Source organism: Podarcis gaigeae (assembly GCF_964106915.1).
Source record: "Podarcis gaigeae genome assembly, chromosome: 4".
In the NCBI taxonomy this organism is placed as follows: Eukaryota; Metazoa; Chordata; class Lepidosauria; order Squamata; family Lacertidae; genus Podarcis; species Podarcis gaigeae.
The window spans coordinates 1,897,406-1,924,285 of record NC_139677.1 but is presented as its reverse complement, the minus strand read 5'-3'; the positions used below and the strand labels follow the sequence as shown (position 1 = coordinate 1,924,285).

Here is a 26,880-nt window from a genome sequence, read left to right as displayed (position 1 = left end):
CAGCTCCGAAAAATGTTCGCAAACTGGAACACTCCTGGGTTTGCGGCATTTGGCAGCTGATTTGTTTGGGAGCCAAGCTATTCAACTACCAAGGTACCACTGTACTTTACATCCCTCCCACTGCCTCACCAATAAACTGCTTCATATAATTTCACCTAGGGAACATGCGTGAAAAGACTAATGTACAGTGGTGCCTCGCAAGACGAAATTAATTCGTTCTGCGAGTTTTTTCGTCTAGCGAATTTTTCGTCTTGTGAAGCACGAAATCCCATAGGAATGCATTGAAATTCAATTAATGCGTTCCTATGGTCAAAAAGGGACGCAGGTGGCGCTGTGGGTTAAAGCCTCAGCGCCTAGGACTTGCCGATCGAAAGGTCGGCGGTTCGAATCCCTGCGGCGGGGTGCGCTCCCGCCGCTCGGTCCCAGCGCCTGCCAACCTAGCAGTTCGAAAGCACCTCCGGGTGCAAGTAGATAAATAGGGACCGCTTACCAGCGGGAAGGTAAACGGCGTTTCCGTGTGTGGCTCTGGCTCGCCAGAGCAGCGATGTCACGCTGGCCACGTGACCCGGAAGTGTCTCCGGACAGCGCTGGCCCCTGGCCTCTTGAGTGAGATGGGCGCACAACCCCAGAGTCTGGCAAGACTGGCCTGTACGGGCAGGGGTACCTTTACCTTTACCTTTACCTATGGTCAAAAAAAGTCCAAACAAAGCCAAATTTGGTACAAAAAGAGTTTATTAACTGCTCTTTAAAGTCACACATACTGTAAAGAGCAGTTCAAAAATTGAAGGAACAATAAATTAAGTTTCTAAACATGACAGAAAAACATTTAAAAATCAACAAAGTGTACCGTACATTTTCTAAGACTCTGGGGGACCACTCAAAGAAGGTTCCTCTTCCACTCTTTGCTTCTTGCTGAAGAACCTGTCCATGGTCTGCTGCTTCATCCGCCTTTTCAGCACCTCCCTGAAAGGCGACATGACCGTCGTATCAAAAGTGTTCGCAAGGTCATGTACCACGTGCTTGTTAGGGTGGTGCCGCTGTGCAAAAGCCTGCACATCCTTCCACTTCTGGCAAATGTCCCTCAGTTCTTTGGAGGACAGCCGTTCCTCAGTTGCTTCCTCTTCTTCCAGCGAGGCCTGCTCCTGCGCAGCCTCTGCCTGCAGTTCGACCAGCTCCTGGGTGGTCAGCTCGTGGTCATGCTCCTCCACCAGCTCGCTGACGTCCTCCTCTGTGACCTCCAGTCCCATGGTCCTCCCCAAGGCAACAATGTCCTGCACCACTGTTGACTCTGGTGCATCAGAGTCACTTGGTGCCACACAGTCCGGCCACAGGCTGCGCCAAGCGCAATTCAAATTTCTCTGGCTGATCCCGTCCCAGGCTGTGGTGATCATCTTCAAGCAGGTGACGATGTCGAAGTGGTCCTTCCAGAATTCCCGCAGGGTGATGGTGGTGCAGTCAGTCACCTCGAAGCATCGCCTGAAAAGCTCCTTGGTGTAGAGTTTTTTGAAATTGGCAATGACCTGCTGATCCATCGGCTGGAGCAGTGGCGTGGTGTTAGGCGGCAGAAACATGATGCTGATGAAGCTGAACTCCTCCAACAAGTCCTCCTCAAGGCCTTTAGGATGAGCAGGAGCATTGTCCATCAGAAGCAAAGCCTTCAGCGGGAGGTCGTTGTCCAGCAGGTACTGTTTGACAGCAGGGCCAAAAGCAAGATTGACCCAGTCCACAAACAGCACACGTGTGACCCAAGCCTTACTGTTGGATTGCCACATGACACTCAGCTGCTCCTTGTCGACCTTGTGTTTCTTGAAGGCCCGTGGGTTCTCCGAGTGGTACACCAGCAGGGGCTTGATCTTCAGGTCGCCGGTTGCGTTGGCACAGAAGAGCAGGGTCAGACGGTCCTTCATGGGCTTGTGGCCAGGCAACTTGGCCTCCTCCTGAGTGATGAAAGTCCTTTTGGGCATCCTCTTCCAAAACAGCCTGGTCTCGTCGCAGTTGAAGACCTGCTGTGGAACGTAGCCCTCCGTCTTCACAACCTCCAGGAACTCCGCTGCAAAGTCTTCAGCCGCAGGAACATCAGAACTGGCAGCCTCTCCATGCCTGACCACGCTGTGGATTCCAGATCTTGTCTTGAACCGGTCAAACCAACCTCTGCTTGCCTTGAAGACTTCTGGCTCACCTGAGGTTCCTGGCTGTTCCCAGACGAGGTCTGCGTGCAAGGCCTTGGCCTTCTCACAAATGACGGCCTCAGTCACTGTGTCCCCTGCACGCTGCTTCTCTTCTAACCAGATGAGCAGCAACTTCCCAACCTCCTCCAGAACAGCTGGGCGGTTCTTCATGATCCTGGTGACTCCCTTGGCTGCATCCGTCGCAAGGATCTTCTCCCTCATCTTCAGGATGGTCCCGATGGTCAATGGATTCCTGCCGTACTCCGTGGCGAGGTCTGTCACATGCATTCCACCATCGTACTTCCGGATGATCTCCTTCTTCATTTCCAGCGTCACCTTCTCCTTCTTCCTCTCGCCGGCCTCTGCAGCAGCAGTCTTCTTGGGTCCCATGGCAGCACAGCTCCTACCTTCGTAAACTCAGAAAAAGAAAAAGAAATCAGTGCTTCACTTCCAAAAAATTCAAAAGCACCCAGCCACCCACCACACAGAAATCAAACCCAGAACCAAGTCCTTGAATTTCAATCACCCCAACCCAAAATCCAAAAACCCCTCAAAAAGTTTTAAAAGTTTAACTTACAAAATGGCTGCAAATCACCAAAGTCTTCAAAATCCTCAAATGGCTGCAAAAGAAGTTTTGGAAAAGCTTTAAAAATCACCAAAGTCTTCAAAAACCTCAACCGTTTCCCCAGCCACCCACCCACCACACAGAAATTGCAAACCCCTCCCCAACTGTTGCAAACCCCTCCCCAACTGTTCCCCCAGCCACCCACTGCACAGAAATTCAAACCCAGAATTTTTTTTTTAAAAAAAACAACATGGCCCAATGGTCACAGAAAATCATAAAAATTAAAAAAAAAACCACAAGCTCCCAGATTCTTGCAAACCTCTACCCAACTGTTCCCCCAGCCACCCACCACACAGAAATTCAAACCCAGAAGCTTTTTTTAAAAAAACAACATGGCCCAATGGTCACAAAAAATCATAAAAATGCAGAAAAAAACCACACAAGCTCCCAGATTCTTGCAAAACTCTCCCCAACACCAAGTCCTTGAATTCCAAACACCCCAACCCAAAATCCAACCTCCCCAAAAAAGGTTTTAAAAGTTTAACTTACCAAATGGATGCAAAAGAAGTTTTGGAAAAGCTTCAAAAATCAGCAAAGTCCTCATAAACCTCAAAAAAGGCTACCACACCGCGTGCTATGTGTTGCTCCTCAAAGTCAAGTCGCAACTGCATCTCTTCAGGCAATGCACCCTGGGTATTAACGGTTTTACGAAAAAGGAAACAAACTTGCAAGACGTTTTCGTCTTGTGAAGCAAGCCCATAGGGAAATTCGTCTTGCGAAGCAACTCAAAAAACGAAAAACTCTTTCGTCTAGCGAGTTTTTCATCTTGCAAGGCATTCGTCTTGTGGGGCACCACTGTATACGCATGCCCAGTAATATTGTAATTTGGGTTTATTCCTTTTCCTAAATGGAGAAATGTATATAGTTTGTTTCGATATCACAAAATCAATTCTGTGCTTTTGCTGTGAAAAAAGCACCTCTTTCTGCTTTCTTCGTATTTGTGAATTTGATTTATTGTGGAATTTTGCCATTTCACAGCAAAGCAGCTTTTGGGTGTGTATAAAATGGCAAGATTCCAGCTTCCAAAAGCTAAAGTGAGACCAATATAGTAGATTTATTTTTATTTTACATTTGCTAGCAACAAACATTTCCCTTTAAACCTTTCCGCCCACACAGCACAGGAGGGTGGATGATGGCATAGCTCCTCACCAAATACATATATACATGTATTAGAATTATGTTTGTAATATCTGTAATGAAAAATTACTTGGCATCTTCAGACTATTTTATTTGGCTGCACATATATGAGGAGCAGAAGTGCTCTGAGATATGGAGAGGAAGAGTATCAAGTTGAAAATGCTCTCAGCCAGTAATTTTTTTCTGGGGGGACACACAGGGGGATGCATACACTGGGGTACGTATTTCTATATGAGGAGGAAAATGAGAGTACCCCTAAACATATATATTTTAAAGAAAAAAGCACTGCTCTCAGCTGACATTAATGGTGGGGCTTTCTGCATCTCTGCAACAGTGCATGTCAGACCCGAGGCACTTTGGTGCCTGATGGAAGACTTGCCACCGAAGCTTCCCCTCCACCACCGATCTGTACTCACACCCTGGTGGGGTGGAAGGAGCATGTTTCCCGAGGCAGGTTGCCTCAGTCACCTCCTTGGTGCACCAGCCATGCTAGGGCAGCAATCTAATTTAGGGGCTGCCGGGGAGACCACATGGCATAACTTTTTAGCCACCCCTCAGAATTTGCCACCCGAGGCAGCTGCCTCCCTCTGCTTCACAATAGGACTGGCAGGTGCTTGTGGTGACCTCTCATGAGCCAAGGCAAAATCTGGACCCATCTAGTTTTTAGAGAAGTCTCTTCTCCCTCTTAGATTTGCAACTGAGTGGCAGATGAATTCAGGGGCGTGTAAAGATATGATGCAAATTTTAAAAGTTGAATTTCCTCTAGAATGCCATATAGAAAATAGGTTTCCAATCTAGAACAGAATTTTCCCACTTCTCAAAGATCCTGCACAGTGTAATATATTCAAAACACAAAGGGGAAATTATGAAAGATTAAAGAGGTAGAAAAAAACAAAGTATGTTTTCCTGTATTTTCTCTCATCAAAAATTGGTATTTTAGTGCCATACTTTAATTACGAACATGTGAGCTGATTAGAAATTCAGCATTGAAAAAGAGAAAGTAATCATGTATTCATAATGCTTACTGTAAATAAGTCAGAATATTAATTTAATTAAACTGTTGTGGCTGTAAAGCAACTTTGTAAATAAGTGAAAGCCTATCAAGATGCTGAACAGATAATCTGTTCGTCTCTTCTCTCCTCCACCTGCCCCTACTTTTGCCTCCTGTAAGAAGCTTCAGCAGCAAAGACAATGAAGAGCTAAATTACATATAATTCGATTTAACAACAACAACATGCATGCATGCATGCACATAAATCTCTAAATATCCAGCATTCTACCCCCAGTCCCCCTCGAAGGGAGAAAAGGGAGAAAGGGAGAAAGCTGCTTAGAGAGTTAATAGGTTTGTCTCTTGCTTACTTGCTCCCAATCCTTCTCCTAGGTAGGAAGGGTCTGCTTCCCAAACCCCCTGCTCTCCAGAAGCATGGAGAAGGGCTGTAGGGCCATCATTGCAGCAAACATTAGGCAGCTTGCAAGGCCAGATGAGCAAAGCTTCAGATTTACTGCTGTGTTTTGAGCCTTCAGATCCTCCTCTGGGGAAATCGTGAACAAAGCAATTCAAGAAATGTGACCTTTGGCTTAGAGTCTTAGACTAATCATTAAGCCTATATGTATGGTATGCTGCAATATTTGCATTCATGGCTCCTTGCTTGCATCCGTAACTCCATCACTTTCCCCCTTTTTATATGTAACAGTTTAAGACCTGATTACAACCTCTCCAAGCTGCAGAACTGGCACTTTTAAAAATAAATTTTATTTTTCAATTTTTTAGAAATGTTTTGACACAAACACAATCCAACATTTCCCAACAATTATATGTATTTTGACACTCCCCCCCACTCATTTTGCGGTTTCTTATATTTTAAAATTTATAACATTGCATCTCTTGAACTCATGACCCTGAGATTAAGAGTCTTACTCTCTAATGACTGAACTCTCAATAATAATAATAATAATAATAATAATAATAATAATAGTGATATATGTTCCACATGAAGCCTAAGGCATATGTTCAAAACATTCTTGTACTACTTTAATCGTAATAATCATGGCTTCAAAGAATCCCAGAAACTGCAGGTTAAGGGTGCTGAGAGTTATCAGATCTCCTTGCAGTGTTAACAACCAAACCCTCTTCCCAGAGGACTCTGAGAATTGTGATGGAGATGGGGGGTATCCTAACAACTCCCAGTTCCCTTAACAAACTACTGCTCCCATGATTCTTTGGTGGGAAGCCATGACAGTTAAAATTGTGTAAGAGTGCTTTAAATGTATTGGGCAGATGGGGCCTAAGTTATGGCTGCAATCCTGTGCATATATACCGTACTTTGAATACCTTATTAAATTCTAGTTACAGATAGGTAGCCGTGTTAGTCTGCCATAGTCAAAACAAAAAAAATTCCTTCCAGTAGCACCTTAAAGACCAACTAAGTCAGTTCTTGGTATTATTGAATTCTGTGTGATTTACATTGGAGTAAGCAGCAGGTGGCGCTGTGGTTAAAACCACTGAGCCTATGGCTTGCTGATCAAAAGGTCAGCAGTTCGAATCCCCACGACGGGGTGTGCTCCCATTGCTCGGTCCCAGGTCCTGCCCACCTAGCAGTTTGAAAGCATGTCAAAGTAAAGTAGATAAATAGGTACCGCTCCGGTGGGAAGGTAAATGGGGTTTCCATGCGCTGCTCTGGTTTCGCCAGAAGTGGCGTAGTCAGGCTGGCCACATGACCTGGAAAAACTGTCTGCGGACAAACGCTGACTCGCTAGGCCAATAAAGCGAGATGAGCACCGCAACCCCAGAGTCGTCTGTGACTGGCCCTAATGGTCAGGGGTCCCTTTACCTTTTAGGCATGCATAGGATCCGGCTACAGGAATAATTATTTCTTGGGAATGGGTATTGTCCACTAGCAGTAATTGATTCCATTAAGAATTATTGCTTATTATTGCACTTATATTTCCTTAATTTGGAGTGTTTACACACATTCACTCTGCTGCGGCCTGCCCCCCCCCCCCATGAGACAACAAAATGCAAGGGAATTTGATTTTCCCTCTGGGAATTCCTCACATTTAGGATTTAGGGGGTTTAGTGCCTGCGCAGGTGGGTGGATCATTCTGTAAAGCAAAGCAAGCCAGAGGGAGAAGGAAGATTATGAACAGGGTAGTATTGGTGGTCTGGTTTGCAACTTCCTGTTGTATGGATATCATAGGCTTTGAAAAACATAAAACAGAAATTACTTTGCTAGTGTAGCATCCTGCTTGTGGTTAACGCTTAGCTGGAATGAAATATTCAACGCAGCAATAGAGAAATTAAAATAGTAATTTATTTGTCAGACAAATAAATGAGAGGCACAGTGGTATATGGTTACCAAGCTCTGGCCTGGCCTCCTGCCATTCTGGCCAGCACTTATATTTCCTTAATCCAGCCCCCTTGCTCCTCCTGTGGCTGCCTCTATCCAATCAGCCTGGTTGAAATTCCTATTGGCTGTTTGCTAGAACCAATCACAAAAGATACACCCATTTCCTTTTGTCCTTTTATGGGACACAAAGAGCTATATATTCTTATATCTATAAATGACAAATAAGTAGTAATATATCTTACATGTGTCTCAACAAGGAATCTTAATTACCAGCTCACCTCTTGCCCTCCTTGCCCTATTGCCTTCCAAAACAGATGGTTAATCTTAACTTTTTATCTTCAAGGATCTTGAGTTCACATCATCATTGAAAGATCTCCTTCATTTGGAGGTCTCTAAACAAAAGGCCTGACAACCATATATCAGGAGTGCTCGATGGCGTCTCCTGTCTGGCAGGAGGCTGGGCTCATTTGCCCCTCTGGTCTCCTATTGCAATATGACTCTATGAAATAAGAATTTAACATTTCTTTCTTTCTAGATCCTTTGCATAATTACATTTAAGCTAATATATTTCATACATTATCATAGGTAGCCTTTTAAAAGAATAAACCTTCTCAAAGTGAAAAGGAACAGTTTACAGCCTCAAAATAAAAGAGGGGAAAAAAGCCTCTTCTTCTGTTTACACTCCCCTTCCAGCCAGTTGCTTTCTTTTCCATTTGCTCTTGGCCTTTTTAACCTGAGGAAGAATATATGGCTCATTTTACTATTTACCAACCCTTAATTTGTAGGGTCAGTGTAACCTTGGCTCTCAGCCTGTAATTCCCTTTTTATGACTTTGAGAATTGTTTTCTGCTATAAATCAGGGGGCCCCCTTGTCCAGGAGAATAAACATTGCCAAGGTTCTCTAGGCAGCTGGTCTTCTGCCTGGCATGAAACATTTGAAAATCTTTAAGCTCATTTTAAAATACAAGCCCTGATCAAACATATAAGCTTTGATAAAAAAATGCAGGCTTATGATTAGATGCCTCATTCCCCCCTTTCAAGCTCAAGGACCTTCATCCCAAGTGTCCTTGATAGCTTGACCTTCATCATATTCCTGAGGTAAAGCTCTGTATAGGGCCATGATATGAGGTAAAGTTTCATTTGAAATCATCTTGCTAATTGTACTTCTAAAACACGAAATGATACATGGGACTTCCGGAGGCGGCGCAAAACAGCAATGGCGGTCCTCTTTACTCAGTGAAGAGGGGCTCCACGAAAAAGGGTCGTCCGCTACGGCAAAGCGGAGACCCATTAAGAAAAACTGCAGGCAGAGTGAGCCTGCGGCCGTGGGACTCGGCGGGCGCCCAAAGCCCCCCCGGAAACGAAGAAGGAGCTCCGTAAGGGGCTCCGGAACGCGAAAGGGGGAGCGGCGCTGTGAGTTCATCGCTCTTTTCGTGGACGCAAAGCCGCGCTGCTGCTGCTGATGAGCGCCGACCTTTCTTCTTGAAAACATCAAAATTGGCTGCTACATACCCGTGAGTAAGGGGACTTAAACATCGGAAAAACTTGGGAATTTGGTTGAAATTCGGCTGAAAACGGGAGGCGAGTAACAGGAAGTCCGTCTCCCGATCCTGCTAACCAGATTAAAGCAACTGCTCAGAAGAGCGCTGAAGCGCTTAAAAGGGACTGTAAAAGTAAAACGAGGGTGTATTTGACAGACTTTGTAGTGAAAAGACAAGCAGGAAATCTTTGCAAAATTTGTGGATCTTATTTTTGGGACCTTCTTCCTAATTTTGAGCTATGTGGAGTTAAAAGGGACAACCCAGCTATCGGGCTGTCAGTGTGCAAAAGAGAACTGTCAAACTGCTGATACTGTTATTGGAGTTTAAACTGATACATAGACTGAGACACTAATGTTTAAACATTGTTGCTGGGACCTTTCTTGACATCTTGTGGCCTTTCTTCAAGAAAAAGAAAGCCTGGGGAAACTTCCTTTTGTGCTCTGGAACTACTAAAGACTTAACATAGGGAATATAAGAACTTCAATGGCGGACAAGAGTCCTCTCCTTCCTTGAAACTTTGAAATACCCCCACCTAGAGGATTGTGGAGACATAGAGGCCTGGGAACTGTACTTTATTGTGATTCTCTGTGGTTAAATTGTTTACACTCTGGACTTGTCTAACTTATGAAACAAAAGAAAATTTGACCTTGAACAGAGGCAGGTGTGGAATGAGCGGCACAGGGAGAACAAGAGCAGCTAAAGCTAAAGAAAAAGAAAAGAAACCAGGGCAACTTGTTCAAACAACCCTATCTCATCAACGAATATCATCCGTCCCAACTGTGCTGACAGCACAGGAGGTGGAAATTGAAGAGCCTGCTGCAGAAGATATGGCAACTGGAGGATCTGAAATAGTCCTGAAACAAATCTTGGAACAACTGGCAATTTTAAACCAAAAAGTGGACAATCAATCATCAAAAATTGATCAAGCTACATCCTCTATTAGTAAATTATCCGAGCAAGTTTCTCATCATACTCAGGCAATTGAAAAATTGCAAGGGGCAACGACTGAAAATTATAAACTTGCTGTGGAAGCTAGTCAAAAAGCAGAACAGGCGAACAAAAAGGTTGATGAGATTAGGGGGGAAGTAAGGCCTCTGAAAAGACAGGTAGGGGAACAACAAGCCTACCTGTCATTGGTTGAATTGAAAAGTAAGGAAAATAATCTCAGATTAAGGGCTATCCCAGAACTGGAGGAAGGAAATCTACAGGGATTTTTAACACTTTTGTTCTCCAAATTCTGGGGGATTGAGGAAGATAAGGACTTTAAAATTGTGACTGCCTTTAGACTGGGAAAATTGATAAAGAAGGACAAGTCCAGAGACTGTTTGGTTATTCTGAGATCGAGAGAGGAAAGAGACAAGATACTAGGCCTACATTTTAAAAAATCTTTGGAGATAGAAGGTAAAAAGGCTGAAATTTACAGAGATATACCTAAACACCTTTTGGATCTTAGGACCACTTATACAGATTTGACTAAACTGTTGAGATACAACACAATCCCTTATAGGTGGGAGTTTCCGCAAGGATTATCATTTACCTACAAAGGAAGGAAAGTAAGAATTAAAACACCGGAGGACCAACAGAAGTTCCTACACGACCACGAGGAGGACCTCCAGAAAGGAGCTGCAGCTTCTTGGCCTCCACCACCACCGGGACCATCTCCAAAGCCTACACCGCCTGGATCTGGACCAGCATTACCACCTCCGGGATCGGAGGGAAACCTAGACACCCCACTGTAGACCCACCAGTTAGACCAGGATGTCGCTGCAGCTTCTTAGTTGGAATATAAATGGCGGAAATTCTCCGGAAAAAAGAAGAAAAGTATTTCATATTTTGAAAAAAGAACAATTGGACATTATTTGCCTGCAAGAAACGCATGTGACAAGGCTCCACAGAAAAGTGCTAATTAATAAAAGACTAGGCCAAGAATTTATCTCTTCGGACAAAGTGAAGAAAAGAGGAGAGAGGAGTGGTGATATATGCAAAGGAGAGCCTGTCACCGAAATTCTTATTTAAAGATGAACACGGCAGAATTTTGGCGATTGAAATTCAGACACAAGGAGAAAAATTTCTGATATTAGGAATATACGCCCCAAATGAAGGAAAATCGGAATTTTTCAGGAAGCTGCATGAGATTATGCTGGATTACCTAGACTACAACAACATCATCATGATGGGTGATATGAATGGGGTTGTGTCTGTAAATATGGATAAGTCGCAAAGTGCTAACATAACGAAAGATGGCAGACTACCTAAAACTTTTTTTGAAATGACTGACAATGTGGACTTAATTGACATATGGAGGGTTAAGAACCCCCTAGGAAAAGAAGGGACTTTCTTTTCTGAAGCTCATCTGACATGGAAACGAATCGACCAAATATGGATAACTAGAGGACTGGCACCCAAGACTAGAAAGGTGGAAATCTGCCCAAAAACCTGCTCCGACCATAATGCTTTGAAAATGGAATTGAGACTAAATACAACCGGATCCTTCAGATGGAAAATGAATGACACCTTATTAAGGGATGAGAAGATTGTTAAGAAGGCCCAAAAAACTTTAAAGGATTATTTTGAGATAAATTTAAATACCACTGTGGAAAAAAGAATAATCTGGGACGCAAGTAAAGCAGTTATGAGAGGGTTTCTAATACAACAAAACACGATCAAGAAAAAGCTCTGGAATGAAAAGAAGGAGAAGATATTGGAAAAAATAAGAGATGGAGAAAAAAAAACTAAGATCCAGGCCCAAGTCGAAGGAAGTGCTGAGAGAAGTGAAATTTTTCCAAGCACAATATTTGAAACTGATAAATCAAGAGGTGGAATGGAGAATTAAACAAATGAAACAAAGATCTTTTGAATCAGCAAATAAGTGTGGGAAACTGCTAGCATGGCAGTTGAAAAAGAGACAAAAACTTAATACAGTTACAAATCTAGAGATTGAAGGGAGAATGGTTCAGAAACCCGAGGAAATTAGAAAGTGCTTCCAGAGATATTTCAAAGAACTTTATTCACAAGGGCCACAGAAAGATTCGGAGGTGGACCAATTTCTTAAAACCAATGGATTACAGAAAATACCTCAGGAAATGAGAACAATCCTGAATAGTAATATCACACAGCAAGAAATTGAAAGCGCCATTCAGAACCTCCAATTAGGCAAATCTCCAGGCCCTGATGGACTTACCTCCAAATATTATAAGGTTCTGAAGGACTATTTGATACAACCTTTGTTGGAGGTCTGTAACCAGATTATGGAGGGGAGGAAGGCACCGGAAACGTGGAAAGAAGCTTTCATCACATTGATACCTAAACTAGAAACTGAAAAGACCCAGCCCAAGAACTACCGCCCCATCTCACTCCTAAATGTGGATTACAAAATTTTTGCAGACATTTTGGCAAGTAGGTTTAAAAAAGTGCTTAATGAAGTGATCCATAAGGACCAGGCTGGCTTTCTCCCTGGTAGGCATTTGTTTGGCAACACAAGAAACATTATTGATATTCTGGAACTTTTACAAACAAAGCTTAACACTAGAGCGGTGCTAATCTTTATTGATGCGGAGAAAGCCTTTGACAACATTTCCTGGATGTTTATGAAGAAAAATTTGGAAGGGATGGGAGTGGGGCGGGGGTTTGAAAATGGAATAGAAGCAATATATTCAGAACAAAAAGCGAAATTGATAGTAAACAATGTGGTGACAGAGGAATTTAAAATTGAAAAAGGGACACGGCAGGGGTGCCCCCTATCCCCCCTATTGTTTATTTCAGTTCTGGAGGTGCTATTGAACTTGATTAGAAAGGACCGGTTGGTACAGGGAATTGAGGTCGGAGTGAAACAATATAAATTGAAAGCATTTGCAGATGACCTGGTATTAACATTGCAGGAGCCTGTCTCTAGTACTAAAAGAGTGTTAGAATTAATTTCGGATTTTGGTCGGGTGGCGGGATTTAAGTTGAACAAGCAAAAAACAAAGGTTCTAGCAAAAAATTTGACAACTACAGAAACAGATGAGTTCGTGAAAGAAACAGAATTAAATGTGGTTAAAAAAGTAAAATACCTAGGGGTGTATCTGACCTCCAAAAATTTGAATCTGTTTAAAGACAACTACGAGAAATGTTGGTCAGAAATCAAAAGAGATCTGGAAACGTGGTCAAGATTGAAACTTTCCTTGTTGGGCCGAATAGCAGCTATAAAGATGAACGTTTTGCCAAAAATGTTATTTTTGTTTCAGACCCTACAGATCGTGGACAAGGTGGAATGTTTTGGAAGGTGGCAGAAGGATATCTCTAAGTTTGTTTGGCAGGGCAAAAAGCCCCGAATAAAGTTTAAGATATTAACTGATGCGAAAGAAAGAGGGGGATTTGCCCTGCCAGACTTGAGGTTATATTATGAATCCGCAGCCTTCTGCTGGTTGAAAGATTGGATCTTACTGGAAAACACTGATGTCCTAGATCTGGAAGGGTTTGACAATGCTTTTGGGTGGCATGCATATTTGTGGTATGACAAGGTTAAAGTGCACAAACTGTTTAAAAACCACATTGTCAGGAGAGCAATTTTAATGGTCTGGACAAAATATAAAGACTTATTGGAGAGTAAGACTCTGAGGTGGCTCTCACCGGTGGAGGCCAAGGCACGTAAGAGACCTAATATGGAAGCCAATTGGCCTAAATATGGGGAAATTATTGAAAAGATTGGAGACAATTGGAGGTTGCAGAGCTTGGAAAAACTAAAAAACAAGGTGCGAGATTGGTTGCATTATGCACAAATTCAAGAGGTCTTTAAAGTAGATAAGAAGGTTGGATTCCAGGTGGAAAAATCGAAACTAGAGACAGAATTGTTAGAACCAAAAAGTAAACTACTTTCGAGAATGTATAACCTGCTGCTTAAATGGAACACTCAGGATGAGACAGTCAAATCCGCAATGATAAAGTGGGCGCAGGACTTGGGGCATAACATTATGTTTGAAGACTGGGAAAGGTTATGGAACACCGGAATGAAATATAGTGCCTTGAAGGAAAACATTATGAAAATGATATACCGGTGGTACATGACCCCAGTCAAGCTTGCTAAGATATATCACCTGTCTGATAATAAATGCTGGAAATGTAAGGAGGCGGAAGGGACATTCTTTCACCTCTGGTGGACCTGCCCGAAGGTGAAGGCCTTTTGGGAAATGATTCATAATGAACTAAAAAAGGTACTTAGATTTACCTTACCTAAGAAACCAGAGGCCTTCCTCTTGGGCATGGTGGACCAGAGGGTGTTTAAGAAGGATAGAACTTTTTTTATGTACTCCACCACAGCAGCAAGGATTTTGATTGCAAAATATTGGAAGTCACAAGATTTACCCACACTGGAGGAATGGCAAACGCAGTTGATGGACTACATGGAACTGGCCGAAAAGACTGGCAGAATCCGAGACTTGGGAGAAGAAACAATCGAGGAGGACTGGAAAAAATTTAAGGACTATTTGGAAAAACATTATAAGTTGTATGAATGTTAAAAAACGCACCTTTTAGGAAATTCTAGCTTCAGTAATGTTAAACTAAAGAAATGGAAATTAAGGTACAAGAAGTCAGAGATAGAATAATGAAACAACTTTATTGTGTTAAAATGAAAACGTACATGATTTGGGTTACAATATATTTGAAATTGGGTAACATGATAAAATGAAAGATACAACAAGTATTGAAACAAGTTAACAAATTGCTGACGTTATGTATCACAGAGAATGCAGGGTTGGGAGGACGCGGGGAAGTCCAGTAGATTTGGAAAAAAGAACAAGAAAATTTGTAACTTTCTTTCTCTACTTTTATAATATGCTCTTTATTCTTTTTTCTGTATTTCATAAAACTAATAAAAAATATTATAAAAAAAAATAAAACACGAAATGATACATGGCATCATACATAAAACCATTACTACTACTGTCAAGAAAAACAAGCAAGACAATAGTATCCCTTTGAGTCCTGCGACATTAGGTAACCAATTGGTGAGCCATCCCATATCCCATCCTTCCCATGTTTGTACTGGGACATGTGCTATATTCTCCATCTTTGTGGCCAACACACGGATTGCCTCACCATTATCAGAAATGTTAAAGCAACAGGCATTCCCTGTCAAGTTCAAGACTCCACATAGGCCTCCCTGCCTGGCAAGTACATAATCCATTCCCATTTTCAGCTGCAAAATGGCGGCTCTACTTTCATCCAACTGTTGTGCAATAAGTCTCAAACTCTGGGCCGTTGCATTGGTTACAAGTTCCACTACTGCTTGCAATCGAATTATTCTGTTTAGATTATAAATAGGATCCCGTGCCCCTTGTATGAGCTCACCAGGATTCCAGGAGGCAGGATCATAATAGGCTATAATGCGCTCTGGTGGCCAATCATCAGTACCGCTCCAACTTTGGGTACTTCCTCCTGCTATATGAGAAATATCAGCGATTCTTCGTGTACGCTTGGCCGAACTAGTGGGCATAATCCACATTGGTGGTAATACCCATCCCAGGAAACATGTCCCACTCCATTTGGAAGGGAGTTTCTTGTATGCCCATTCTCCACATATCCACCACAACCATCGGGTCTGAGGTTTTTGGTACGTGGAGTGCATAAGGCGAAATATCAAAAGGGGTACAGAATTCACAGTGCAGTATGTTAGATTGCCTTTTTCTGTCACAGTTATGTTCCATACCACTTTCCATGCATGAATAAAAGGAGGTGCACAGGGCAAGGTATTCCGAGTTCGATAGGTAGTACCGTTTGCCCAGGTTTGACTATTCTTAATATAATCCCAAGTATAGTGGCAATGAGAAGAGCCTATCATGGTAGGATCAGCTGCATCTGATGATTTATGCACACAGAATTCCCCTTGCACAGGTATAACTCGTATTGGTTTAGTTGAGTTCCATCCGGGGAAATTCTGTACTTCTGTTTGGTGTGGCATTTCGCTTACCATACCAATGGCACTTAATGGTATTGGTAATAAGGGCATACCTCCCTCTGAATCATCTGGCCCAAGAGAGCAAACAAGGCAATTAGTCCTATTTGCAACATTGGCTACCATCTCAGCTAAGCCTACCCACATATTGTGGTCATGGCGGAATCCATATTTAGCAAATTTGGTCAGATTCAAGGACCCTTCCCCTTCCCAAGGGATCAGGATTAATAATAAAATCATGTTGATGTCTAGCATATGCATTCCTTCCACAAAAGATTACCTTATTGTGATAGCAAATAAATATTAGCCCCAATATAATTCCCCCAGTGACAGAAATGGGGAACCACCAAGACCAAAACATATATCCCGAGGATCCCCAATGAGTAATATCCCTGATAATTGTTCCACAAGGGGGCAGTCAATCAATTGTATAAGAGAATCTTCCCGTTCACAGTCGCTGGTTCAGACGCTCCTCAAGCTTCAGGCGTGCGCAGGTCAGCCAGCTTCCAGGTCGTGGCTGCAGCAGGCCGGTCGTCTAAATGTTGCCCGTGACCTAGCCCGTTCCCGGTAGGGCTAGATACAGGGGTTTTTGGAGAGAGTCAGTTTTAAAGGATTAGAGGGGTCACCTTTGCACGTCCAACTGCCTTCGGACTTCTTTAAACGGGAGTGATGAATCCAGGGGGTCACCTCAGCTACCTTCACCGCTGTTGGAGTAGAGAGCAAGACGGTGTAAGGTCCACGCCACTTAGGTGCAAGTGGATCGCGTTTCCACTCTTTCACCCATACGCTATCGCCAGCCTGGAACTGATGAATCGGCTCGGCAATGCTGCACGGCGTGCGCTCGAGGGCCCACCTGTTAAGAGAAACAAAAACACGGGAGAGAGAATGCACTTGTCCCTGTGTCACATGGTCTCCTATTTGTTTAAGGTCAGCTGGAATATCCTGAACAAAGGAGGGCGGCCTCCCATACAGGAGCTCAAAAGGTGACAACTTAAGTCTTTTTGTGGGTGCACACCGAACACAAAACAGTGTTATGGGTAACACATCTACCCATCCCAATCCCGTTTCCTGGGTTAATTTTGCCAATTGGGTTTTCAGAGTCCGATTCATTCTTTCAGTTTTCCCTGAACTCTGAGGCCTATATGCTGCATGCAGTCTCCATTTCACTTGTAGGACTCGACATACATCTTGTACTACTTGATCAATGAACGCTGGCCCATTATCACTTCCAATGCATCTAGGTAATCCAAACCTCGGGATCAATTCAGTGAGGAGTCTCTTAGTTACCTCTCGTGCCCTTTCAGTTCGGGTGGGAAAAGCTTCAACCCATCCGGTAAGAGTATCTACAAACACAAGGAGATACTTGAATCCCTTAGAAGGGACCAGCTCTGTGAAGTCCACAATTAGGCTTTCCATGGGGACGTATCCCACATGCTGAATTCCAGGAGGTTGTACCGGTCCCTGCCTGGGATTGTTTTTATGGGTTTGGTACATTTGGGTGCAAGGTCTCGATAGCCTGGTTTACGAGCCTCAAGTCCTGTACTGGCCTGTATTCATCTGTCCCAGGTTTTCGAACAGGCAAAAGGGGTGTGTTCCATTCTGATTGGCAGGGCTTAAGCAGACCATATTTTAATAGGCGGTCCAAATGTTTCTGGATGCCCTCCGCTGCTCGCTGGGGTAAGGGATATTGCTTTACAGATACAGGGGTAGCCATAGGTTTTAGGGTTACTACAATTGGAGCTATATTCTTAGCCATTCCTGGTGGGCTATTTTCGGCCCATACTCCTGGTGGCACCTGTAGAGTTCGGAGGAGCTTGTTTAATTCTGTATCCAATGTGGGTTGGACTTGCAAGGCTGACATTAGACGCCATGATTGTTCCTTAGGTACTGAGAGGGTAATTATTCCTGCTGCTTTTGATGGCAGTTTCATTTCTGACCTCGAGGAGTGAAGGTGATTTGGGCCTGCAATTTGGACAGCATATCTCTGCCTAAGAGAGGTATTGGACACTCAGGTATATACAAAAACTGATGGGTTAAACGATGTCCCCCAATCTGGCATTCCAAAGGTTGGAGGAAAGACCTCTTAGCTGACTGTCCAGTGGCACTTTTAATGACTACACTTTTGGATGCCTTTTTCTGCAATAGTTCTGGGAGTACTGAGTATTCAGCCCCAGTATCAATCATAAAGTCTATTAAATGGCTCCCTAATTGAATCGTGACCGTGGGCTCCTGGAAGCCTAACTTTATGGAGTCCGGTCGTTCCTAGTCTTGAGTAAAATCCTCTTCTGCCAGTCCAATGAAATTGTCTCTACTCCGTCCTTGTCCAGGTCTCTGATATCTTCCATCTCGGATCATTCCCCGTCCCCGTCCCTGGTTTCTTGGGCTGGAGCCTGGGCCTGGGCCTGGGCGTACTTCTTCCAACCTCAAGGGTTCAGGACACTCCCGCTTCCAGTGACCCTCCTTCTTGCAATTTGCACATTGATTCCTTCCCAGTGGTGGATTCTTTCCTCGCCCTCTCCCTCCATTTAAGGGGCGGTAGTCTTGCTTCACTGCTGTGGCTAGCATTACCATCTTTTCCTTCTGCCACTTCTTCTTCTCTTGTTTCTCAGCCTCATCCCTATTCCGATAAACTCGGCGTGCAATGGCCATAATTTGGCTCATCAGCATCCCTTCCCATCCTTCTGATTTCTGAATTTTCTTACGAATGTCAGAAGCACACTGGGCCACAAATGTAGCAGTAATCATTCTGCTGTTTTCAGGGGCTTCAGGGTCAAAAGGAGTCCATATACGATAGGCTTCCTGCAGCCTCTCTAAAAAGTCTCCCGGACTCTCATTTGGTTTCTGTTCTACTTCTGAGACTTTAGACATATTAGTGGGCTTCTGGCATGCCCTGCGGATACTTTGCACAAGTGTCTGGCGGTAGGTGGTAAGTCTGGCCAGGTGAATTGCATTGTTTGGATCCCAATTAGGATCTTCCAAGGGAAAGTTGTCCTGAAGATGACGATCAATATTAAAAATATTTCCCACTCTGGCCTGCTCACGCAAATATATCTGTGCCTTTTCAATTATGTCTCTCCTTTCCTCAGTGGTGAAAAGAGTATTTAGGAGCTGGCGACAATCTGTCCAAGTAGGACTATGAGTATTTACTATTGAAGTCACCAAGTCCATCATAGCCTGAGGTTTTTCTGCGAAAGATGGGGTGTGTGTTTTCCAATTCATCAGATCCGTAGTCGTGAATGGAATATATTGCAGGGTCGAAGTTCGAGGTGGCCGTGGTCCGGGTTGCCCGTTAACCAGCACAGGCTCCTCAAGTGCATCAAATACTCTTCTAAGAGGGGCTACTACGTGACCTTTCTCTTCACTTTAATCTAGGGGCCTCAAATCATAGGGGATGGTATCTGTCCCAAGGCGTTCTTTTAGCAGCTTTATACGCCTGGCTGTATTGCTTGCTGACCGATCAAGGTCTCCCTGTAACTTCTGTAATATTTCTCTGGGACTTGGATGTACAGGGGTTTGGGGTGGGCAATCAGTTGTTCCACTAAAGGAGACTGTAGATGGAAGTCTATTAGGAGTCACAGGTGGAATAACCACTTCTGCTTGGGCTTTATTATAGGACTCCAATGCCTTCTGAAGATATTTATCATAATCTATCAAGGAATCAAGCTCTGTGACTCCACCCCCATTATTCATTCCAGTTTCTTGCCTTGGGGTTACAACTGGTGGAGTGTTTGGATTAGGCTCCCCTCGGCGTGGCGCATAGGGTGGAGGTGAAAGCACCTCTTCCTCTGGCCCCTCAAAAATGGGTTTGAGTTTATTTGGCAAGATTCCTTTCCTAGCTTCGGCTTTTACAGCCAATAATTTGCATCGTTTGACTTTGCATTTCCTTATCCATGGAGGATTATTATTTAATGTGCTCAGCCAAGAATCTATATATGAAAATTGTTCTGGGCACCCTCCAGTTTCTTTGGCGATATCAGTCCAAAGTTTGCTTACTAAATTTATATCAAAGGTTCCCTGAGATGGCCATCCAGTATTTTGTTTTGGCCACTCTAATTCACATAACGTTCTCAAGCGCTCTGGCATCATTTTGACTCCATATGCCCCTGAGAAGGCTTTCTTAAAATTATTTAACATACATTCAAGAGGTGTATTTCCCCCCTTTGAACCCCCAACTCCCATTGTATGGCCCTGTGAAGTATCCACTCAGTCACTCACACACGCGCTTTGTGAGGTTCCTTGCCCAGATGAAGTCGCCTTACTGGGAACCGAAGTACTGCCCACTCCACACTCAGGTCAGCTACAGATTGTTCTGTACTTTCTCACACATACAATGCGCTGGATACTTCACCACACTCTACCTCCCAATTTTTCCCTTTTCCTCCACCAAACCAACATCTGATGTACCCAACCACCTAGCGTACTCAGTTCCCCCTTACTGAGACGCAGAAGTTTGATCAAGACTTCTCTTCCTCCCAATTAATTGGAGGGCCAAAAATCCCTTTGTGCACTTACCCTTGGCTGGTTCCCTGTTTATTTTTCTGGTTCCCCCCGGTCCGTCGCCGCCAGTGAGCAGGGTATCAGACAGACGAGACTTCTGCGTTCCCCCTGGAAAAATGTACCAGTGCGCGCTGGGTAAGCAGTTTAGAGGTCCTCTCTCTTGTACCCTGCCCAGTAGGGCAAAGGGGCTGCGTTCCAGCAGACCACTTATCCGAGTCACGGCACCATAAAATGTAGCATCCTGCTTGTGGTTCACGCTTAGCTGGAATGAAATATTCAACGCAGCAATAGAGAAATTAAAATAGTAATTTATTTGTCAGACAAATAAATGAGAGGCACAGTGGTATATGGTTACCAAGCTCTGGCCTGGCCTCCTGCCATTCTGGCCAGCACTTATATTTCCTTAATCCAGCCCCCTTGCTCCTCCTGTGGCTGCCTCTATCCAATCAGCCTGGTTGAAATTCCTATTGGCTGTTTGCTAGAACCAATCACAAAAGATACACCCATTTCCTTTTGTCCTTTTATGGGACACAAAGAGCTATATATTCTTATATCTATAAATGACAAATAAGTAGTAATATATCTTACATGTGTCTCAACAAGGAATCTTAATTACCAGCTCACCTCTTGCCCTCCTTGCCCTATTGCCTTCCAAAACAGATGGTTAATCTTAACTTTTTATCTTCAAGGATCTTGAGTTCACATCATCATTGAAAGATCTCCTTCATTTGGAGGTCTCTAAACAAAAGGCCTGACAACCATATATCAGGAGTGCTCGATGGCGTCTCCTGTCTGGCAGGAGGCTGGGCTCATTTGCCCCTCTGGTCTCCTATTGCAATATGACTCTATGAAATAAGAATTTAACATTTCTTTCTTTCTAGATCCTTTGCATAATTACATTTAAGCTAATATATTTCATACATTATCATAGGTAGCCTTTTAAAAGAATAAACCTTCTCAAAGTGAAAAGGAACAGTTTACAGCCTCAAAATAAAAGAGGGGAAAAAAGCCTCTTCTTCTGTTTACACTCCCCTTCCAGCCAGTTGCTTTCTTTTCCATTTGCTCTTGGCCTTTTTAACCTTAGGAAGAAGATATGGCTCATTTTACTATTTACCAACCCTTAATTTGTAGGGTCAGTGTAACCTTGGCTCTCAGCTTGTAATTCCCTTTTTACGACTTTGAGAATTGTTTTCTGCTATAAATCAGGGGGCCCCCTTGTCTAGGAGGATAAACATTGCCAAGGTTCTCTAGGCAGCTGGTCTTCTGCCTGGCATGAAACATTTGAAAATCTTTAAGCTCATTTTAAAATACAAGCCCTGATCAAACATATAAGCTTTGATAAAAAAAATGCAGGCTTATGATTAGATGCCTCACTAGGACTAGGGATGGGTGAATCTGCCCACTTCAGTTTCTCTCAGTTTTTGCTTTTCCCAAACCCAAATTCTACACATTTCCACATCAGTTTGCAATTTTGTTTGCAAAGTCCTCATGGAAATTATTTGCCTTTTTAGTGCGAATTTATCCCAGTAGACTCATGCTTGTATGCAATTTCCTCTGATATACACATTTTTGCAAAACATTTTCACATCGTATAATTCATTCTGTGTGTGTTATTTCACAGATCTATGGATTTTAAAGCACACTTTACCCCAGTATAAATATTTTTGTAGATGTGACTTGGCTGTAGAACTCTCCTACAAAATTTGGAGATGTGTGAAAGTCAAAAGGTCGCTGTATTCCAGTTCGCATATTGTTTTGGAATGTGAAATGTGGTAGATTTGCCTTTAAATTCAAATAGCACTGAATTTCTCTTCCACCTCTACCTGGGGTACACCTGCACAACTTGTGACCCCCAAGCACAGCTGTGCATTATTCCATGTTTGTTTTGCAGTCCAAGCATTTGTCATGGATGCTGTAGTTGAGATTCCTGCCTTGCAGGGATTGGACTAGAGGACCTCCAGGGTCTCTTCCAAATCTGCCATTCTATAAGGAAGATAGCAAGGACAGGCAGTGGTGGTTCTCAAGCCTCAGGTGGGGCTGCCATTCAAAGGACCTGAGAGCTCCAGGAAACTCCCCTCTGGGGAACTCAGAAATTACTGGAGTAACTGTCCCACACTCCAACACTGTGGAACTTTGGGTAGTTCTTTTCCAATACAATCTGAGAACTCAGACCCTCCCCCCCCCCCAATCTGCCATTTCTATGTAATGGTTCTCTTCTCTGGAATCTAAGGAAGTGAAGCTATTGGCAGACATTAAACTGAACTGTGTCAGAATAAATAGGCGTGGGGCTAAATCCAAAATGGGGGAAGCCAACCCCTGCCATGATGTCCTCCCTACTGTCATTCCCCACTAGTCCTATTTCTATGAAAGGCAGCCCTGCCACTCCTTTACACTGGAAGCATTAAGAGGTCTTTAAAGACCTTGGCCGCTGAAGACCCAGGGCGCTTGATCTCTGTTGGCTGCATCTAGGGGGGGCCAGTTGGCCCTCATGATCTGTGGCTGACAAGGACTTTGCTGAACGAGATCTCCTCTGTCCTGGCTGTGCAAAACATTCCTGAGACAGGGAAGCCAGCAGTTGTCTTTGAGCTCATTGAAGAATCCCAGAGCATGTAATTGTCTCCTCTCCTTCAAGGTGGGCTTTTAGAGACCCCTGAAGCTCTTTTCAGAGCCTGGCTTAAGAGAACATTGCCTGCCCTCTGAGTACTGTGGCTGCCAGGCCACCGTTAGCTTTGGAAGTCACAAGTTTTGCAGGCCTGTCCTTGGGGGGCATCATATATTTTGGGGAAAGCAGCACTCCTTTGTTCATTCCATTTATCAACAGTTTCAACATCACCACAAGGTCATTGTTATTTGCTTGCTTGCTTTGTTTTGTTTTTTGTCTTAAACGGTTTGACTTTACAAAATGTAGCACAACTGGCTTTGTGCTGCAGTTCAAGAGGTTTTTAAATGCTAATTTTTATTGCTTTGCATTTGTCAATATTATATTTCATGTTGGTCCCTGTGTGACAGCCCATTTACAAATCAAATCTGCATCCTTTTAAAGTGTTTCTAGCTGTGCAGCCTTCATTCAGCAGACTTCATTCTTGTCATCAGGAAATGTAAACAGGCTATATTTTTGTGTTTTATAAATAATATTTTTGTGTGTTATAAATAATAACGGAGGAGAAAATTCCATGCAGCAAAACTTTTAAGCTCCAGCCCTGGCGAGCATCTAATAATACTTTTTCAAATCTGATATGGCTGCCAATGCTCTTAACTGTTTTCCAACCTGTCCTGTCTCCGCTGCCCTGAATCCTTTTGCCGCTGGTATGTTGTTCAAGCAGCAGCTTTCAGTGCAGAATGTTACCGAGGGCACTCTGAAAAATCAAGACACATCCCGTCATGCACCCTGCCCTTGCAACCTTGTCAGTAGCTTTTTATGTGAGTTACTGCCTCCCTCCCTTCCTGTCCCCTCTTCAGTCCCCATAGATAGGGGATGGTGGGATGGAGCAGGAAGTCTTGTTCATGCTGAGCAGATTTCTCCTTTGCAAGTGTTGCCTATCAGACGGCAGCTTCCACTGTAAAAACGTGTCCCCCTTATCTCATCTAAAGGGAGCAGGTTTAATTGCAGAAGGTGGGATCAGGCTGCAGGCTCAGCAGCGACAATGAAATGCCACCGTCACAAATCTGGAAAAATTTGATTTATATAAATATGCACTTCATAGAAGAGCATTTCATTGGCCAGTGATATGGCAAGTGACCATTGTTACATGAAGCTTCTTAATCAGAGATGGGGGATAAACTGTCACTATCCGTTAATCTGCTTGGCCTTGAAAAGTGTAGCTCTGAGGGGAAGAGGGACTGCTTTCTTTCCTGATTATGCCCCAGCAAAGAAAAAGCAAGAGGAAGGAACAGAGCACACATAAGGGGAGCCATTCATGAGTGCACATGGCTATTTCCGAGCAGTCGCTGCATTGTTTATGCCAACCAAAATGGCATAACTCCCATTTTCTGCACAAACTACACATTTTCCATGTTTCATTGGCCACTCTTAACACAGGCCATAAATGGAGCTTTTCCATTAGGTGGTAGAAAGATTGCCATCATTACTCCAGCTCAAACTTTATTATTGGTATTAAAGCTCAGCAAAACATTTTGGCTCTCTCAGGGTTCTCAGGAAGGAGAGAGAAAGGTAAAATATCATAAACTGCCTTCTACCTCCACACCGACCACTCCAGATCACCTGGCTCTGCAAATGACCCTGGGCCATTTCAGGGGCTTTATAAAAACCTCAGAGAGCGTCACCTTCAAGAAAGCACAGGAAGCTGCTGAGCCCAGTTGCCTAGCATGATGGCATGCTCTACCCTGAAGAAGTGGCTGAGGGGGAATCTGCCAGCTCATGTGTATATTGAATTTAAAATGGCAATGTAGTCAGACAGGGAAGCTTTTAAAATGACAAGATTTGCTGGCCAGCAACTACCGGTACTTTTGAACAGGGTCTCTGTTCTGATCTGAGCAAGGTCTGAGAGATCTGCAAACGTCTCTGACTTCTGCATGACTTGGAAGTAAAGTGAGGCAACTACCCATCCATGGCTTTGGAGTAAGGTATCTGGTGATTCCCCCCCCCCCCCTTGTCCTTGGCAAATAAAGGAAAAATGATTTAAAAGAGCTTGAGTACAGAATATAATCATGCATGTTCTGAAGTCATTTTAGTAGCCAACAGATACTGTGCAGTTTTTGAAAAATCTAATGTACAGCTTCTGCTGAAAAGCTCAAACTTCTGCTATCAAAGCCTATGCTTTAAAGGAAGCGGGTTGTCCGGAAAACTATCAATGCTTTATTACCTTCATCAAATACAATAATGGAGACTATTATCCATGCGATTATAGCTCTGACCTTTTTGAATCTGCAGGTGATGGCCTTTACCTCACAATACGGCTTTCTACCCCTCTTCCCAATATTTACGGATGGACTTCATCCAGGTTTTGATTGGCCTTCAGATTATCTGTCTGATTTGCTGGCAAACCCAAGGCTTCAATTCATTGCCAGGTGCATGGTACATGGACTCATGGGGACAGCCGGCAACCTGTGTTAGTGGGCTGGGGAAGGTCTTTAAATATCAAACCACTTCTTTCTATGCATTATAGCAGACTTTGTATCAGACAAAGGCAACCTCCTCTGTTGTTATTGGACCTGGCTTCCATACATTTTCAACTGACCTGCCAGCCTACTCTACTCCTATGGATGGTGGCATATACTCCAGGGGCTCCAAGCTTTGCTATCATCCTTGTTACAGGTATATCTTCTTGACTGGCTTTTTACTATTTTATGCTTAAAGTATATCCTACTTTCCCTCAGAAATCTCAGAATGGCTAATACAGAGTGATTTGCAGTTGAGTATATTGCAGTGCAAATTTCTCCAAGAGTCTCCAGTTGCCTAAGACATTTGCTTTCTTGCCCAACTGCTGAAAAACCTATGGATTGCTGGGAACTAATTCATAACTCTGTAGTAACCTTCTTCTTGAAAATTTCATACCGTCCAGCATTTGGCAGAGGCGAAAAGGCAGTTTGGAACTTTGGAAGAAAAGAAAAAAAGCAGTGCAACCCTCCAGGGCTCTCTGTCTCCAAGGGAGATGTTTCTTCCCTTACTGAAAAGCATTGTATGGTCACTTACATTGTCTCAGCTGTCATATCTCTATCTCTGTCTCTATCTCTATCTCTATCTCTATCTCTATCTCTATCTATCTATCATCTATCTATCTATCTATCTATCTATCTATCTATCTATCATCTATCTATCTATCATCTATCTATGTATCCATCTATCTATCATCTATAATCTATCTGTCTACCATCTATATCTATCTACACACAGAGATATATAATCTTTTATTGTGAGAATTTTGGTTTTAAAAAATGAATAAGTGAAATGAATTGATATTAATATTATTGTTATTAATAATAATAGCATCATTTTTTCTGCAATGCAATTGACAGCGCCATGAGCTGGAAGGCAATGGAGGAGGAGTTAGCGCACGACTGTCCATGCACCCCTCCCCCCCGGCCACGTATTCAGTGCTGAGGGCTGCCTCATGCAAACCTGCACCGCTTTTGCAGCCCACTCACCATGCCTTATAGTGCCTCATGTTGGCAGCTGTGAATCATCCCTCTCCTTCTCCCTGCTTCCCCCACCTCTGACATCTCCTCAGGAAATATTATCTTGGAATTACTACATTTCATTCACTGGTGTGGTTTAAAAAGAAACCTAATTATTCTGTCAATTTTATCTAGCACTAGCAGATTTTATGCGCCAAGCTCATAAAAATAACTTCCTGGCAAATAACGTTGCAAAGTACATTTTAGTATCTATCATCTCAAAAGGGCCTATTGACACACAGAACATGTAGTTCTTTCTAGCAGTGTATGGATGTAAAACCAGTTTAACTTCAAGGATCTCTGCCTTTATCTTCACATTTAATCATTTAAAATGGAAGATGTGGGGAGCAGGGCTGAAGCTAAAAATTGCACACCTCTCAGATATATTGATTCTGCCAGAGGAAAGCCACTCAGTCCTAATGCAAATAGAGCTTCCCCTTTGTTTGGGAAGGAGGGGTTGCAGAATTCCAGCTGCCTATAATGGAAGCGACTATAA

The 26,880-nt window shown here is 43.4% G+C and overlaps 1 protein-coding gene across 2 annotated transcripts in view; it reads right to left on the bottom strand.

Annotated features, from left to right (window-relative positions):
* Nucleotides 1-714: 714 nt before the first annotated feature.
* The window catches only part of LOC310844076 (tigger transposable element-derived protein 1-like), a 272,663-nt gene continuing 246,497 nt past the window's right edge, over nucleotides 715-26,880 (bottom strand). Inside the window, exons 2-3 of one of the 2 annotated variants that reach the window (XM_083737827.1) lie at nucleotides 3,283-3,588; nucleotides 715-2,788 (exon numbers count right to left, since the gene is read on the bottom strand). In XM_083737827.1, coding sequence (XP_083593953.1) covers nucleotides 858-2,558 — 1,701 coding nt within the window. In that variant the 5' untranslated portion in view covers nucleotides 2,559-2,788; nucleotides 3,283-3,588 and the 3' untranslated portion in view covers nucleotides 715-857. Of the gene's footprint in view, nucleotides 2,841-3,058; nucleotides 3,589-26,880 lie in introns of those variants that run through there. The other variant, XM_083737826.1, reaches the window with a different exon arrangement.